At 42.7% G+C, this 15,466-nt stretch overlaps 1 protein-coding gene across 3 annotated transcripts; it reads right to left on the reverse strand.

Annotated features, from left to right (window-relative positions):
- Positions 1–1,764: 1,764 nt before the first annotated feature.
- On the reverse strand, positions 1,765–10,475 carry LOC148473281 (uncharacterized). Of its 3 annotated transcripts, none has more exons than XM_088459893.1 (5): positions 10,362–10,475; positions 7,187–7,286; positions 6,120–6,302; positions 5,914–5,992; positions 1,765–2,883 (listed from the first exon to the last, which is right to left on the reverse strand). In XM_088459893.1, exons 2-5 carry the CDS (start codon positions 7,262–7,264, stop codon positions 1,805–1,807), a joined length of 1,419 nt encoding a protein of 472 aa, XP_088316019.1. In that variant the 5' UTR covers positions 7,265–7,286; positions 10,362–10,475; the 3' UTR covers positions 1,765–1,804. The 3 variants fall into 3 exon arrangements, with proteins under 3 accessions (XP_088316019.1, XP_088316018.1, XP_088316017.1); XM_088459892.1 differs by having other exon boundaries at positions 5,914–5,995; XM_088459891.1 differs by having other exon boundaries at positions 5,914–6,037.
- Positions 10,476–15,466: the final 4,991 nt, after the last annotated feature.

Consider the following 15,466-nt stretch of genomic DNA (forward strand, 5'->3'; position numbering starts at 1 on the left):
TAGATAATGGGCCCCTCTCTAATTGGGAGCAACTGCAATTGTGGACTGATCTCCCAGATTACAGCATACTGCGTGTGCACCAAAAAGTCGACTAGCGATCTGTCAGAGATCGCTAGTGCGAATCGATTAATCCGTCTGTAGATAGACCGCGCTTTCCGATATTGCTTTTCCTGGGCGGTGACCATGCGATCTTCCCCGTATCACTCGAGTGTCGTGTAAGCCGACTTCCATGCACCAACATAGCATGCAGACAGATGATGCACCTCTTTATGACGGATCCTTTGAACCTAGCACGGGCTGGGTTCATGTACGGATTCTAACGATGGCGGCTGCAATAGTAAAAACAGTAGGTGGATAGGCTTCCATATGTAGCCGTTCAGATTTTCGGCATACTCTGGCAGATTGCCACATTATCATAAGTGAGCAAAATGCCACGGCCAACTGGAAAGCGCCCGTAGGTGCGCTGACTGAATCAGGCCCACTATGTGTGCGGCTTACGTCTTTATTTTCATATACTGTAATATAGAAAAGGTTAAATAATAGCTTTAGTAAATCTTACTGTTGACACGTCACGCTGCCTGTCGGCATTTTCACACTGTCAACATTGGCATCGTCACCCTTTTGACTACATCCCAAGCATTATTAGGATCACCACTTATATTGGTGACCATATTGGATGACGTCCAGCCATTCAGCACTCAGGCTGAGAGGCCAAGTTACTTATGGGGTCTATTACTGACCATAGAAAATGCACACACCGGCCAATAGCCATTTTACTGACATGCACAATAGGAAGCTTTTTATTTTTGACAGGATCAGGTGGTTTGGGGTCACAAAGGTAGCATAATTGTGGTGAATGTGGGACCACAGCATATGTTGTCGACATCGGGTTGTCTGGGAAATGATGAAGTGACACTACTTGGAAATGTCACCTACCATTAAGCAGTACATTTTTCCCAACGAGTCCGTCATATGTCTCAGAAGGAATATGTTATAGTGTTATCATCCAGTCATATACCTCAAATATTTTCACCCTCTCAGACTACATCTGCCATGTTCTTTCTCTCTAAGGGGGAACATGTATCAAGCCTTATGGATCCTATCATTTTCAGCTGTATAGTTGATTTTCTGCATTATTCTATATCTGAAGTGCTATATTGTCAAACCATGCCTTGGTTGTTTACAGCCATTATAATTTGTAGAAGTCTGTTAGCGCCAAGAGAGAGATTTATTAAAGCTACTAAAACAGACAAGTGTTACCTATAGCAACCAATCAAATTGTGTCTATCATATTTTAGAAAGCGAGAGAAATGATAGACAGAATCTGATTGGTTGCTCTGGGCACCAACCACCACTTGTCTGTTTTAGAAGCTTTAAGGTGCATACACACAGAACGATATATAGTTATATGAACGATAACTATATCGTTCCGTTTGTATGCAATGAACGACCAACTATGCACGCTCTCGCTGGACGAGAACGATATCGTTCATCGGGCATGCATGCAGGCCAATCTGGACGATATCGTTAATTTTCTATATGGGAGAACGATCATTGGTCGTTCATTGTTGATGAAATCTTGGTGTGTGGATGAACAATATCGTTCATCCAGCACACCAGGAGATTCAAGGGAGATCGTTCAGCGATATATCGTTCACTGAACGGATAGTCCCGTGTGTACCCAGCATTACAAACCTACCCCTAAGTATGTTACATGTCTGTCAGTGGCCACTTGCACACACAGTTCCATGATAGAGAGACACATGAAAGGGTAACAAGCTTTTATTTTGAAAGAAAAAATGTTCTACATTTGTGGAAAAACAATTTGACCTCTATGGATTTTCAAGTGTCTACTCAAATCATTCTTCTGCGCAAAGCTCTTGCCGCACTCGCGGCAGATAAACTTCTTCACGCCGGTGTGACCTCGCTGGTGTGAAAGCAGGTTGGAGCTCTGAGCAAAAGCCTTCCCGCAAATGGGACAGATGAAAGGTTTCTCCCCCGTGTGAATCCTCCGATGGGTGATAAGCGCGGAGTTACAAGAGAAGTGCTTGCCGCAGTCGTGGCAGACCAGGGGCTTCTCCCTGGTGTGAGTTCTTAAGTGTGTGACCAGGTGAGACTTGCAGAGAAAGTTTTCTCCACACTCCGGGCACACAAAGGCTTTTTCCCCCGTGTGCACGGCCTGGTGTCTGACCAGATGAGACTTGTAGGGGAACAATTTCCCGCAGTCGGAGCAGGTCAGCTTCTTTCTCTTGTGAAGCCTCTGATGTCTCATCATTTCCGCATGACTAGCGAAATACTTGGGGCACTCTGAGCAGTTGTACACCTTCCGGGTCAACTGCAGTGTCTGGAGAGACTGGGGAGCCGGTTTCATATTAAAGCTCCGGCTGAACTCGCCGTACTTTATTAACATGTTGTTTATTTTCTGAGTGTTGATGTTAGTTTTGGCCAGTTGTCTGATAGGCGTAGGCCTGTAGCCTAGACCCCTGGGGTTGTAGATGCGTAGGAGGTTGCCTCGTTGAGGTGGCACTGGGATCTCTCTTCTGTATAAAGGCGGATGCTTTGTCTGAGTATGTTGTGTGGATATATAAATGACATCCTCGTCGCTGGAGTCAGACTCCTCATCCTCTTGGGCATCAGTAGCTGTGTATTGTGTGTGTATATAAAGGTCGGTGTCTGGGAGATCATCCTCTTCACCAGAAGAGGAATCCTCCGATTCTGACGATTCATCGCTCTCGGTTCCTTCGACCCTCTCGGGCGGCTTATAGATCTTCAGGCATTCTGATCTTGGATTAGACCTACCAGCATTTTTATTTCCTGCTACACGGTCTGCTGCCTGGAAATTGGAGTAATAAGTGCTGGGACAATTTTTGCCCTTCAATTTATCTGTAAGGAATAATCAGACTGTGATCAGAACATGGTCTTGTTTAACAGAACATAGGTTTTGCTATGTTAGTATTTTTTTTTTAGAATTTATTAAAATAATAACATAAAAATGTAGCAATGTTTTATTGCTTTTTCCCCTGATGTAACTATATACAAAAACACTCAGGTCATCAGTTCGAAACCCCCAGAAACACTGGAGAGATTCTGGTATTGGGGTTGGGCTGTGACATGCTGGAGAGCAGCTATGGGGAAGCTGCCTGCAGACCGAGGGCTAAATGTAATAGGTTCCGATCTTTAGCCGCTTCGGGGATTTACTCGAGTCTCCCCATATTTTTAAAGTGGCAATCAATTTAAAGGCTAAACAAGTTTGGTTTAGTCTGTCAGGGTTATTCAACATTCGGCCCTTCAGCTACTGTGGGACTACACATCCCGGCATGTCCTGCCACAGTTTTAGCATGCCCCAATAGCAAAACTTTGGCAGGGCATTCTGCAATGCCCCTGATGTGTGGCAGGAGGGGAAATGGTGAGTGGGCTGCTATAAGGGGCTTATGACACCTACCACAAGAAAAAGGACCAACAGATAGTCAGTCAATCAGGTTTCAAAGTGTATACATTTTATGCCACTGTACTTTAATGACTTCATTATTCATTTGGATTCCTGTCATTATTACTGACCAATTTAATACAAATAATATCATCTAAAAAAATAAAAAAATTGATGTTTTGATACTGGTCCCATTTCTTTTACATAAGCCATTGGTTTACCAGTGCATTTAAAACAATACTTATAATACGTGCCCTAGGAGAATGGACCTAGCTAAACCTAGTAGGATTACCACACTACCCCTTTAAACCAAGACACTCATGAAACACACAGGTTCTGTGGCTAGCTGACTTAAAGCCTGGATATCACCTGGTTTTAAATAGCCAAAGAACCTGGGTAGTTCATGAGTGTCCCGGTTTAAAGGGATAGTATGGGAAGCCTACACCTAGACCTATGCAATTGGGGTGCAGAGGCTGATCTACAGCTTACTAAAAGGTGCTAATTGAAAAAGTTACGATTGTAAAGAGAGAGATTTGTGAGACCTTATCCTCAATAACCTTACCTGTACAGCTCTCTGTCAGCGCTAAGCAGCAACATTTTGTAAGATTTATCTTTCACCCAAAAAAGTAAAATGGCTTTGAGTCACTCAAGGTATAATTTTGCTTCTTCAAAAGAGGCTGATAACATTATTAAGATTATGGGGCAGTCTAAACAAAGCAACAGAGCAGAGTTGTAATTGTGTTAAAGTGGTTATGCCTTACAAATCTGTTCTTGCCCCCTTCACCCTCTCTTACATCTACACCCTTATAGATTTCCTAAGTTTCTCCATTCTTCAATCAGGGATGTGCAGGCTGGGATTAGTTCGGATTTTCCCGGCAAAAATCGGGTCTCAGAAAGAGGCAAAACGTCATCTTTCATGGACAAACATCATCATTCCTGACAAAAGTCCATGAAAGATGTTGTTTTGCCTCCTTCTGAGACCCGATTTTTGTCGGGAAAAATCGAAATTTGGCGGGAAAATCCGAGGCTGCACATCCCTACCTTCAATATCATTTAACGCCGATGGCTCTATGCTCCTTCCAAGCTCTCTGACTGCTCTATCTGCAACCTATTCCTGATGTCTCAGCACTTCCTGAAAGTAAATGTGGTCAAGATCGAATTCACTGTGTTTCCCCTTTCCAGAGTCTCCCCATTCATCAACCTCCCCCCCCCCCCCTCCCTCCCTCTCTCTCTGTTGATATCACCCTCTCCTGGGCCACCAAGTGCGCTACCTCGTTATTATACGTGACTCAACTCTCTCAACTCCCCAAGTTCAGGCCATCCACTCACTCATCATTTACCGACTAAACTACTGTATCCTCTCTGACATCCCATTCTCTCACTCACCCCACTTCAATCTATTCTTAACACTGCTGTGCTTCATATTTTCCTTTGCAACCTGCTTCACTGGCTCACAATCCACTCAGAATCTAGTTCAAACACCTTAAACTTGCATACAAAGCCCTAAACAACACCCACCTTTTCCCTAACATCTCTAACCTCATCTCCGTTCACACACCCTCCCATGCTCTTCACTCCACCCTTGTCACTTCCTCACTCGCTTGCCTCCAGGTGTCCCCTTCCCCTGGATCTCCTCTCATCTAGTCAAACTTTCTACCAGTCTCCCCAGTTTTAAACGTGCTCCTAAAATGTAACTTTTTATAAAAACATACCAGCCTGCCTCATAATTCAACACTCTTCTCCTATGCCCTTTCACCATGTAGTCTTTCCAGTTCACCTTATAACTTTTTACCCCTTCCTCTTAGTATGTAAGCTCTTACAGGCAAGGCCCTTCTCCCTCATTTTCTTCCATAGTGCATTCCAAGTCACCCATGCTTTGACTCCTCGTCTCCTTTTCCCAATCAGAGAGTGACTCGGTTTACTCGCCTATACATTGGGTTAAGGACCATTAAGTACTAAATCATCACCCGCCAACTCATTAAGCTTGTCCTTCAAGCTTCAGCGAGTTGCTCTACACTTGCTAGAAGTAAAATGGCAGTACTAGCAAAACTGTAATTCAGTGAATTTATTAGCTGGAGTTCAGCAGACATTACATGTAACACTTCAAAGGAACAGTCTTCCATTACATCATTTCTGGTGGAAATCAACATCTCAATGCTTCAAATTCTCTTACTCCTGTTCTGAGAACTTTTTTACTTATTTCACCTCAATTCTGTCTTAAGATCTCGGAAACAAGGACAGTGAGTGTGAAACTGGAATGAAGCCTCACATCCAGATTAAAACCATAGCGATGATGATCTTGTGTTCATTCTAGCACCCTGCACCTGTCACTACCCAAGCAGTTCCTCTTTCCTGCCTGGGGTGTTGCTCTGGTGCTTCTAGCACACTCTGGTCTGTATCTCAGCAGTTGGTTGCATTAGCTGAGTATGCTAGAGGCTATACAAGAAACTCTATACACAAACACCAATCTTGAAAACTCATCTTACCTAGCGATGTGTGGGGGCGATGATTCTCCATCATGGCGTCCTTGTACAGATCCTTGTGTTCTTCTAAGTACTCCCACTCCTCCTTGGAGAAATAGACAGTCACATCCTGACATCTTATAGGAACCTGACACACACATTGACACAGTCATCACCCAGACACAGCCCCTGGTGTTACTGTATAATGTCTCATTCGTTTAAGTACTCACCTCTCCGGTCAGCAGCTGAATGATCTTGTTGGTGAGTTCCAAGATCTTATGGTCATTGTTCCTGCCATGTGCCTGAGGTTTACGCTCCATTATGGGAATCTGGGTTTTGGTCAATTCTTCTGATACACGGGGGCTACTGCTGGGTGCCATATGTTCACTAAGCTTGTTCGAAGGTACATAATCCTAAATAATGACATTAATAAACATTAGTCTCCAAAAATATGAATTCTCTGCAGGTTAATGTTGCAATAAATTAGGTATTTGTACCTAGAAAAGGGTCTCAGGACTTTAAAATTGGAGATTACCCTGCTCGACACTCATTCTTGTCAAAACCTGTTAAATATTGCTTGTATTGTGTTAACCACGTATGCTTGTATGTATTATGTCCCATTTACAGAATCTTAAATCATGCCAGGAACGATTGCACGCACTATTGTGTAAATGTGCCATTTGTGTACTGTAACATACTTCCTGGCCTTTGTGTCTATTCGCAGGCATCTCAAAAAGTAGCATTCTACTTTAGCAGACATGTTGGAGCCACACAATGTAGGCCTTCTGCAAGTGAGCTGTAGGGTGGTGGAGGCCATTTGGGCAGATCCTGGTAAGCGAGAACAGGAGACAGGGTTTGAAAGGATGCAAATACAGGGCAGAGTGTTGGGCAGAGACTTGGACAGCCACTATTTCTGTAAAACAAGATTGTGCCTATATGGCACAAGAAGGAGGATACTGAGCTGAATTCCTACCTGGTGGGTAGAGGAGTGAAGAGCGTGGATCAGTAGCTGGGGCTGTGCACCAAAGTGCCTAGCACAGATACACTTGTGAAGTTATAGGAGTGTTTAATTTGCTGTGTGGTGGACCCTCATGTATTGTCACATTTCTGCTATTATTGTGTGCTGTGTATTTTTAAATATAATAATTGGGTGCTTCTTTCAGCCACGATTTGCCTAGGTGATTTACCTAACTCACTTGGAAGAACATAAAATGCCAATGGTGCCGCATTAGGCTGAAGCTAAACATTACCCCTCACAGTAGTAATGCCACTGTGACATTCCCAGAAGCCCCCTCACCTCTCCGGTCAGCAGGTAGATGATCTCCAGGGTGAGGTTTAATATTTTGTCAGTCACCTGGTTCCTGTCTTTGTCCATTATCCGTGAGTAGATAACCTCCCTGAAATTAAGCAATAAAGCCTCAATTTACAAGGATTTTTAAAATCTCAGAGACCTAGGGGTTTATTTACTACGGTGTGGAGATGTTGACCATAGCAACCAATCAGATTCTAGCTGTTATCTTTTAGAAGGTGCTAGATAAATAAATAGAATCTGGTTGCTGTGGGCAACATCTCCACTTCTAAAAACCCGCACTCTAGTAAATATACACCCTAGATTTCAAATCTAGCAAACAAGCTGCTTCATATAATGTATAATTATCTAGTCAAAAAAAGTATAAGCTTTCACCTATAAAAATCCATTTAGTGTAAATGACAGAATAACAGAAATAGGTACGTCATATAATAAAGGGGGGAGGGGGGAATCCTAATTTGTTATACATGGGTGAAGGGGTGGTACCGTGTATATTAGATTAATGGGGGGGGTCAAATAAAGATTATTATTTAAAAGAAAATAAAAATCCTTGTGTCAATTTTCATCTGAGTTCAATTCTTTTTATTACAGAAATAAAAAAGGTGTACAAAAGTGTTATTTTTATTATTGTTTTTATTTTTATGTTATAATTTCATATACCACTGGGCCCTGCGGTCTATTGTAATAAGCATGGGAGGTAAGAGTCACCCCCACCATAGAGCAGTGAAAGTCACATGGTGCTGGACTCGGCCAATAGAAGCTGGTGGAGGGGCTGTACAGTCAGAACAGGGAGTTATGAATGCGAGACTGACCAGTTTGTTTCAGTGACCTGTCAGAGGATAATTGATGCCGTTTTCTGAGTGGGACTCCTATATATTCACTTATAGGGCAAAATGTCTGTAATAATGTCTTACACACAGATGTGATCACGCGTTTGCTTCTATAGTCACTTTGAGTAGCACTGCTCAGTATGAGAATCATTTGTAAATATAACCTTGTATATTGTACTTATGACGCAAATAAAAGACAAAAAAATACGACCCAGAAACCACTCACGGCCGGAATCAGCCATCAAAAGCCATGATTTGGCGAAAAGTTTTCGCACATGTGAACTTTTCGCAAAAAAAAAAAATGCGTATGGTGCAATACTATTTCTGACGTTTTCGGACGTGTGAATTTTCCAGAGACAAAAACCAGTGAACTGTTTTCACCATCTCAGAGCAGGTGAAAAGTTGTGCAAAATCCCTATTTTTGGCTAAAAATGTCAGGACTTGGTTCAGAACCCTTTGGACAACCCCCTTAATGACAAATTAGGAAAAATTTATTTTTTAATTGGCTTAATTTGGCCAATAATGATATGTCAATTTTGAAGTGAAAAAATTTAGTTGAAAATGGGTGTAAAGTACTGGGTCAGGTATTTTGGGGGGCTGTACAGATGGGACAGGTGTTTTAAACAATACAGGTGGCTGCACCAGGTGTACTTTAAAACATTTTTTTAAATTGCACTTTTTTTTAACTCAAAAATAGACTTGTACCCATTCTAATATACCCCCAATTTAACAGCAGCATTTAGTTTGTCCCAAAAATTTTTTATTTTTTTTTAATCATTTTTCCACACTTGTGTCAAATGGCAGTAATATTTGCTTATTTGCATAACTGAAGAAGCCCAAAAACTTTTATTTGGGCGACTAATACACTTCTAAATAGATTACCTATTTTAAGGGGTACAGACAGATTTCCCCAAATTCACCAGTACTTTTCGCAGGTTACTCCACTAACAGTTTTCGTGCAAATGCATTTTCACATCTTTTATAATTGGATAGTGCGAAAAACGGGAGCGCGCAAAGGCAAAAGACGTGAAAATATCGCACCAAAACAGGCAAATTCTGCGAAAAGGTCTCCGACGTTAAGTTTTTGCTTCTAATTGAATTCCCCCCCCTAAGGTGTCAATCCTATTAGCCCCAAGTTCCCTCATGGCGCAAAAAAAGTGCAGCTCTATGCCGCAATTATCATACCTCCCTGCTTGTGGATTTTTGTTCACAGCCCCATCGGGCTGTGTACAAAATTACATGAGTCCGGGGTGAGATCAGGCCGCAAATTGCGGTGCCGTAGACGGCATTTCTGCTTCATCAACTTCCACCGAATAGGATTTACACCCAAGCCTACGGGCTGCACATCGCAGATTTAGACAGAACACGGTTATCCTGGAACCCTCCCCAGCAATGGCGGCCATGCATGTGCGGTCAGCGAGACTGCGCATGCACAGTAGCCCCCGGCAGCACTCAGAGCACATCACAGGGACGGGCTCCACTGCCCATGCAGGTGTTGGTTAATACATGCCACCAGTAAAATTGCATCCTGCAATGTGATCTTGGGCAATAACATTGCGCCCAAATCAAATTGGAAATGCGATTTTTGATAAATGCCCCCCTAGATGTGTGCGTGTGTATTATACACTTAATCCATCTCCAGCATCCACTCAAACGCACACAGATTTGCCGAATCCAGTCTTCCATCTCAATAGCAACTCTAATTGGAATGTCAAATCAAAACCAAGACTACGGGCCTTATATAATAGCCTGCGAGATGCTAGTACGGGTGTAATTACGATAAAGTTGGCTCGTATTTTATAGCAGCAATCATTTAGAAGGCGAAACCAACCTGGATTTCCCTTCTTAAATTATTGTAGCTTTAAAAATATAGACTAACTCGCCAAAATTGCGCCCGCTCCTAAGCCCTATGGGGAGATAAGGTGATGGGCACCTCTGCAATGTCTGGGTGTTTGGTAAATCGCACATTACCACCTCTCCTGTACACTGTGCTGTGTATAGTAGTTAAAGTTCTAAAACTACAGTAGCTCCATCCTTATCCCATATGGAAACATCCTGCTATCTGTGAATGACAAGAATAGTCTATTTATATAATAGCCACTCACTGTGAATGATAGGAACATCCCCAGCCCATCATTATATGGCATCTAATGTGAATTCAACAAATGTACCCGGATTCCAACTCCACGATGTATACTTATTGCAGATCAGAGGATTAAAGTCCTATCTCCCGTATGTAATATAAATGCAATGTGGCTGGGAAGAATAAAGAGGTGCCGCCTTTATATAGCATGCACTTACTGTAAGTTACAGGGATAAAAGCGATTCCTCACCTGTTAGATGCAGAATAGACTTCAAATGCATGCACAATTAGAGACTCATTCCTCCCTGTACTGCCCCCAGTTTGTAACCACACTAAATGTAAACTCCCAAGAACATGTCGGGTCCTTATTATGTCATCTGCCGTTTACAGTAAACATTGGAGTGAGGGTTGTATTTTCCCACCCTGTCCGCGGCGCAGGAGACATTTTCCTGTAGCCCACTCGGGTACATATTGCAATCTGTAGAATCTCTATAAAAATGTCCGCCACCCCTTCTGTATCTGATTTATGTCTGAGACTCAGGAGCTTTGTGCTGCCAGCATCCTGTGGTCAGATCACTGCACACACACAACACAACAGGGTTTTATCTCATCAAGTTCACTCTTCAATCTCCGTTATTTTATTTGCAGGATGTATTTTTTTTCCCAGATATTAAAGATAAATATATGTACATTATTAAACAGGCACTTTGTTTTCTCCTCTAAATTCCATAACCTATGTTACATGGATGAGATCACCCTTTGTAAACAATATTTAAAGAAAAACTTACAAACTATTTTTTTTTTTCTTTTCATTTTTTAACAATAAAATCACTTCGGTCATTAGTTAAAAAAATACTAAAAAAAAATGTTGAACATACTGCTATAAACTGACTTTGAAAATTATTATTTTTACGTAGTTTAGAACACTGAGCGTTGCCAATTATTAATTATGGCACTAACATAATCCTGAAGGTAGTTCAGCTATATTTATCTCCTTTTATACCCTTATGGAATTAATAGTGACACCCATTTCTACGTGGTAAAAATTAATTGGGCAAACATGCGTCACAGGCCTTTTTTATTATATTTGTTTTGTTTTTTTAACCAGCATATTTTTTTTTTTTTATGTCAGCAAATCAGTAATGGGCAACCTTTTGTATGTGTAATCTGTGTTTGCAGACACCTCAGTAATATGTTAAAACTATGTTTAATGAAAGAAACAAACCAACAGGTCGTTCAACAATGTTTAATTCATACTTGCAGATTTTTTAAATATTTTTTTAATAATTGCGGTATCATACTACAACCGGAAATGCCGCATCAACTCCCTGATTTCCAAGGAGTCAGAAAGAACTCACTGACATTCCTAGGGAGAGTAGGCAAGTGTGGTTCAATCAAGCGCTATATCATACAACAAACAAATCTGACTATTCAGTGTGGCTTCTGGTTGGCCAGTTTTTTTAATGTTTTTTATACCACTTTAACACCTAAATTCCGGGTCTGACCCGGAATTTGGAACAGGGTTCCAATCCGGATCAGACCCGGAATTTAGCCGACGCCAACCCAGGATTTTCCCAAGCCGGCGCTGTTCGCACCAGAGCCGGGTCTGCATAGACCCGGCTTTTCCGGCGTTGAAGTGGACGCTTGGAGATGACGTCATCTCCAAGAGCCATTGAAGCCGGCCAATCGGCAGGCATGCAGCGCGATCAAGGTCACCGTGACCCGGATCGCGCCGTTTACACAGCAGGGTTTTACGGGTTATTCCCGTGTTAAACCCTGCTAGGTACCTGGGTAGGATTGTCGGTTCACTCGACCTGGCAATCCAACCCTTTCCCCTTTTACACCAAGGAGCTACCCAGGTTTTCCCTGCAATAACCCGGGTTTTAGCTCTGGTGTAAAAGGGGTATTACTGTGTACATAAACAGAATGTCTCTGCGTAAGCAAAAATAAGACAACAACTGATGCAGAACAGGGCCCGAGTATCAGGGGTGAAGCCAGCTGTAAGCAGGACTCATGTCCCGGGTGCCAAAAGGAAGGGGGAACCAGCCGGGGAACCCCGAGCCGCATTCCCGGGTGAGATTCAGGATGCAGCATATATGTTTACCCTTCCTTCCTGATGGCTTTTCCTTCTCCCTTACAGTCTGAGCGGAACCCAGACTACCGGAATAGCCGGGACGCAACCAAATCTCAGGCGGGATCCTGGTCGCCTGTAAGAGCATTCAAGTCGTCCGAGTGAAGTGGGCGGTTCAGGTGGCCGATGACACGATTTGAGCTGAATCGCGTCACCATAACCCCGCCTTCCTCTTTACAATGCCGGTAATCTTGGCATTGTATAGCGGGGCTGGGGCCACGATGACGCAATCGTGCCATCACATTCCCCCCACAAACACACACAGTCTACTTATGCCTTACCACTCCCTCCGCTGTGCCGACCTGGCTGACCCCTCCCGGAGGATAAAGGCAGAAAGCCGGCAAGTATGGCGGAACCCCCTTTCCTGAACTCTGTGGCTGCAACAAGAGGAGAATCGTAGACCCAACAAGGTAGTTAGGATATAGTAAGGGAATATTAAGCATAAGGGGGTAATCATAATTATTGGGGGTTATTATGAGGGCAAAACAGTTAATGCTTTAATGGGGTTGATGAAATGTATTTTTTTTTATGAGATAAAGGGAGGTAATTAGGGGGTTAATGTACAAGAATTAATGTTGGGACTAATTTATAATGGGGATTATTGGATGTAATGATTATAAAGGGTTCATTATATTGATCGAGGTTGTTATGAAGGGGTTGAAGTAGTTAATTAATTTTACGACAATATCTGACCAATAGGGTAATCATGCTGCATCCTAGAGTGTGGTGACTGATTTTGGGGACACCACCGGCACTGAGGCCAGGGGCGGATTGTCCAAGACGATCTGTAAATTAAAAAAAAAAAATCTATTTAAGAAGTCATAAGTCACTACATATGCATCATATCTTTTTGATTGACTTCAGTGACTGACTACACTGATTTGTTGCAGGCCCGGTACATGTGCAGATTGTACAACAGATTACACTTTATTGATGTATTTCAAGTTTGTACGATATTCACTCGAAGCAGAGTAGATTATATGCTCCTGTGTGTTGTGCTCAGGATGTGTTATATATTGCTGATTGCCCATAGCAACCAATCAGATTCTACATAGTACCTTCTAGAGAAGATAATAGCTAGAATCTGATTGGTTGCTATGGGCAACATCTCCAATTCTAAAAACCTGCACTTTAGTAATTATGTCCCTATGTGTCTATGAACCACGTCTTTAAGAGCTATATCACATCGGCAGTGCTGCACGGCAAATGCGATATATCTGATGATATGTCATGCACATCTGCTCGTGTGTACACACGACCGATCGACTTATATGCTGGCCACAAGGAACCATATGTATTTCCAGCACCATTTTGTTCTTATTACACCTGTTATAGTATTTTAAATAATAGCTTGTGCAAACAGCAAGTATTATTATGGGGTTTTTTTTATTTTACTAAATAAAACCATAAATAAGCTTATCTGTGTACCTTTTATTTGTGTGATATTTATTATTTGTTTACAAAACAGAAAGACTTTAGCTACCGGCGCTAACAAATAATATACTGCAAAACTTTATCTAGCGAATAAAGCATGGGGATTTTGTTCCTATTTTGATCAAAACATTTAAACTTATAGCTCGCCGTCAAGGTGCCCCAATTCTCTGCAAGTTCCAACACTAGCAGATATGCCCAACACACCATTACATTGACCTGGCCTAAGGCGTGCACAGACAGAGCCTCGATCCAGGAAACCAAAATGTTGGGAGGTAAGGGTGAAGAGGCTAGCCTCCAGACAGAGCCGTAACTAGACTTTTTGGTGCCCTGTGCCAGAAAGAGCATTGGCGCCCCCCTAATTTTTCAAAGGGACATAATGCACCCAAAAAAGGGCCATGGCTTCATGGGGAAGGGCCAGGGAAGAGATAGGAGAGGCCAGGAGATGCTGGGGATGAAATAAGAGGAAGCTACAAGCAAGAATGATAATAAACAGTAATTTGACAGGCCCAAACAGCGTCCCCTGACCTGTGGTGCCCTGTGCGATGGCACCGGCCGCACTACCCGAGTTACGGCCCTGCCTCCAGACAAGGGCTGACAAGTGGCCCATGCCCAACTAGGCCTATTGTAGCCTTGATTAAAAGCAGCCATGATGGCACGACGTAAAAGTTTTAAACAAAACAGAAAATAAATGCCCACGCTCTGTCTTACCTATATTGAACATGGTACCAGCTACATGGCAGTATTAATTCCATACATGTAGACTTTTGCTATCGCGTACTTGCCTCACCTCCCGATTCGGCAGGAGCCCCCCGAAAATCGGGTGCTGCTCCCGGTCCCCTGGAAAGACTCCCGGGGACCCATCCGCCCCCTTCCCCTGCGATTACAATATAAACCTGAATCGCGTCATCGTGGCCCTGCCCCCTGATTCACATCGTGAAGAGGGGACGGGCCACGATGACACGATCGCCCTGTCATGACCCATGGTCCGCCCCCAATGATGAGTCATTGCCGCACCACACCCCTTTTTGCCCCGGCACGCCCCCCGCTGTGGAAGCCCGACAGCTCACTCCAGGAAGTAGGGAGCTAAAAGTCGGTAAGTATGTGCTATCGGCACTAACAATAATATAATGCAAAGCTGTGTGTATCTAGCAAATAAAAGCATGGGGATTTTGTTCATATTATGATCAAAACACATGCTTGCAGCCCGTCGTCAAGGGACCCCAATTCTCTGCAAGTCCCTACAGTAGCATATATGTATGTCCAACACACCATTAAATTGCAGTTAGATGCACTCACCTATCAGGTACAGAAGGTTACATCCAGACAAAGGCTGGCCTGTGAACCACAACGAGCTAGGTCTGTCATAGCCATGATTGAAATCAGCCATAATAGCACTAGGCAACATTTTCCAAGCAAAACAGAAAAGATTCACAGCAGCAGCCAAAGCAAATGCAAATAAATATAACAAAATATAGTGTAATACTGTTTCACTAATGTGTATTATAACCTTGCCACCAGGAAAAGACCACATGATAGTGTGAAGGGTGCCCACATACCGTAAATGTTTGAAATGAGTGCTCATCAATCATATGGATGTCCGGGGATTTTCCTCTTAGGGTGTGAGATGGCAATTTTTTTCCATATGATAAATATAATCCCAAAAATAAGTGTATATAGCGTAATACGTTTAACACAACATTTATCTATACAGAACACAATATATTACATGCAAAACAGCCTATCTGAAAATCTATTGACTCAAATCTTCCTTAAGAGTGCCCAAACGCGTT

This window comes from Taudactylus pleione, unplaced genomic scaffold (genome assembly GCF_031769625.1).
Source record: "Taudactylus pleione unplaced genomic scaffold, aTauple2 ptg000946l, whole genome shotgun sequence".
Lineage (NCBI taxonomy): Eukaryota > Metazoa > Chordata > Amphibia > Anura > Myobatrachidae > Taudactylus > Taudactylus pleione.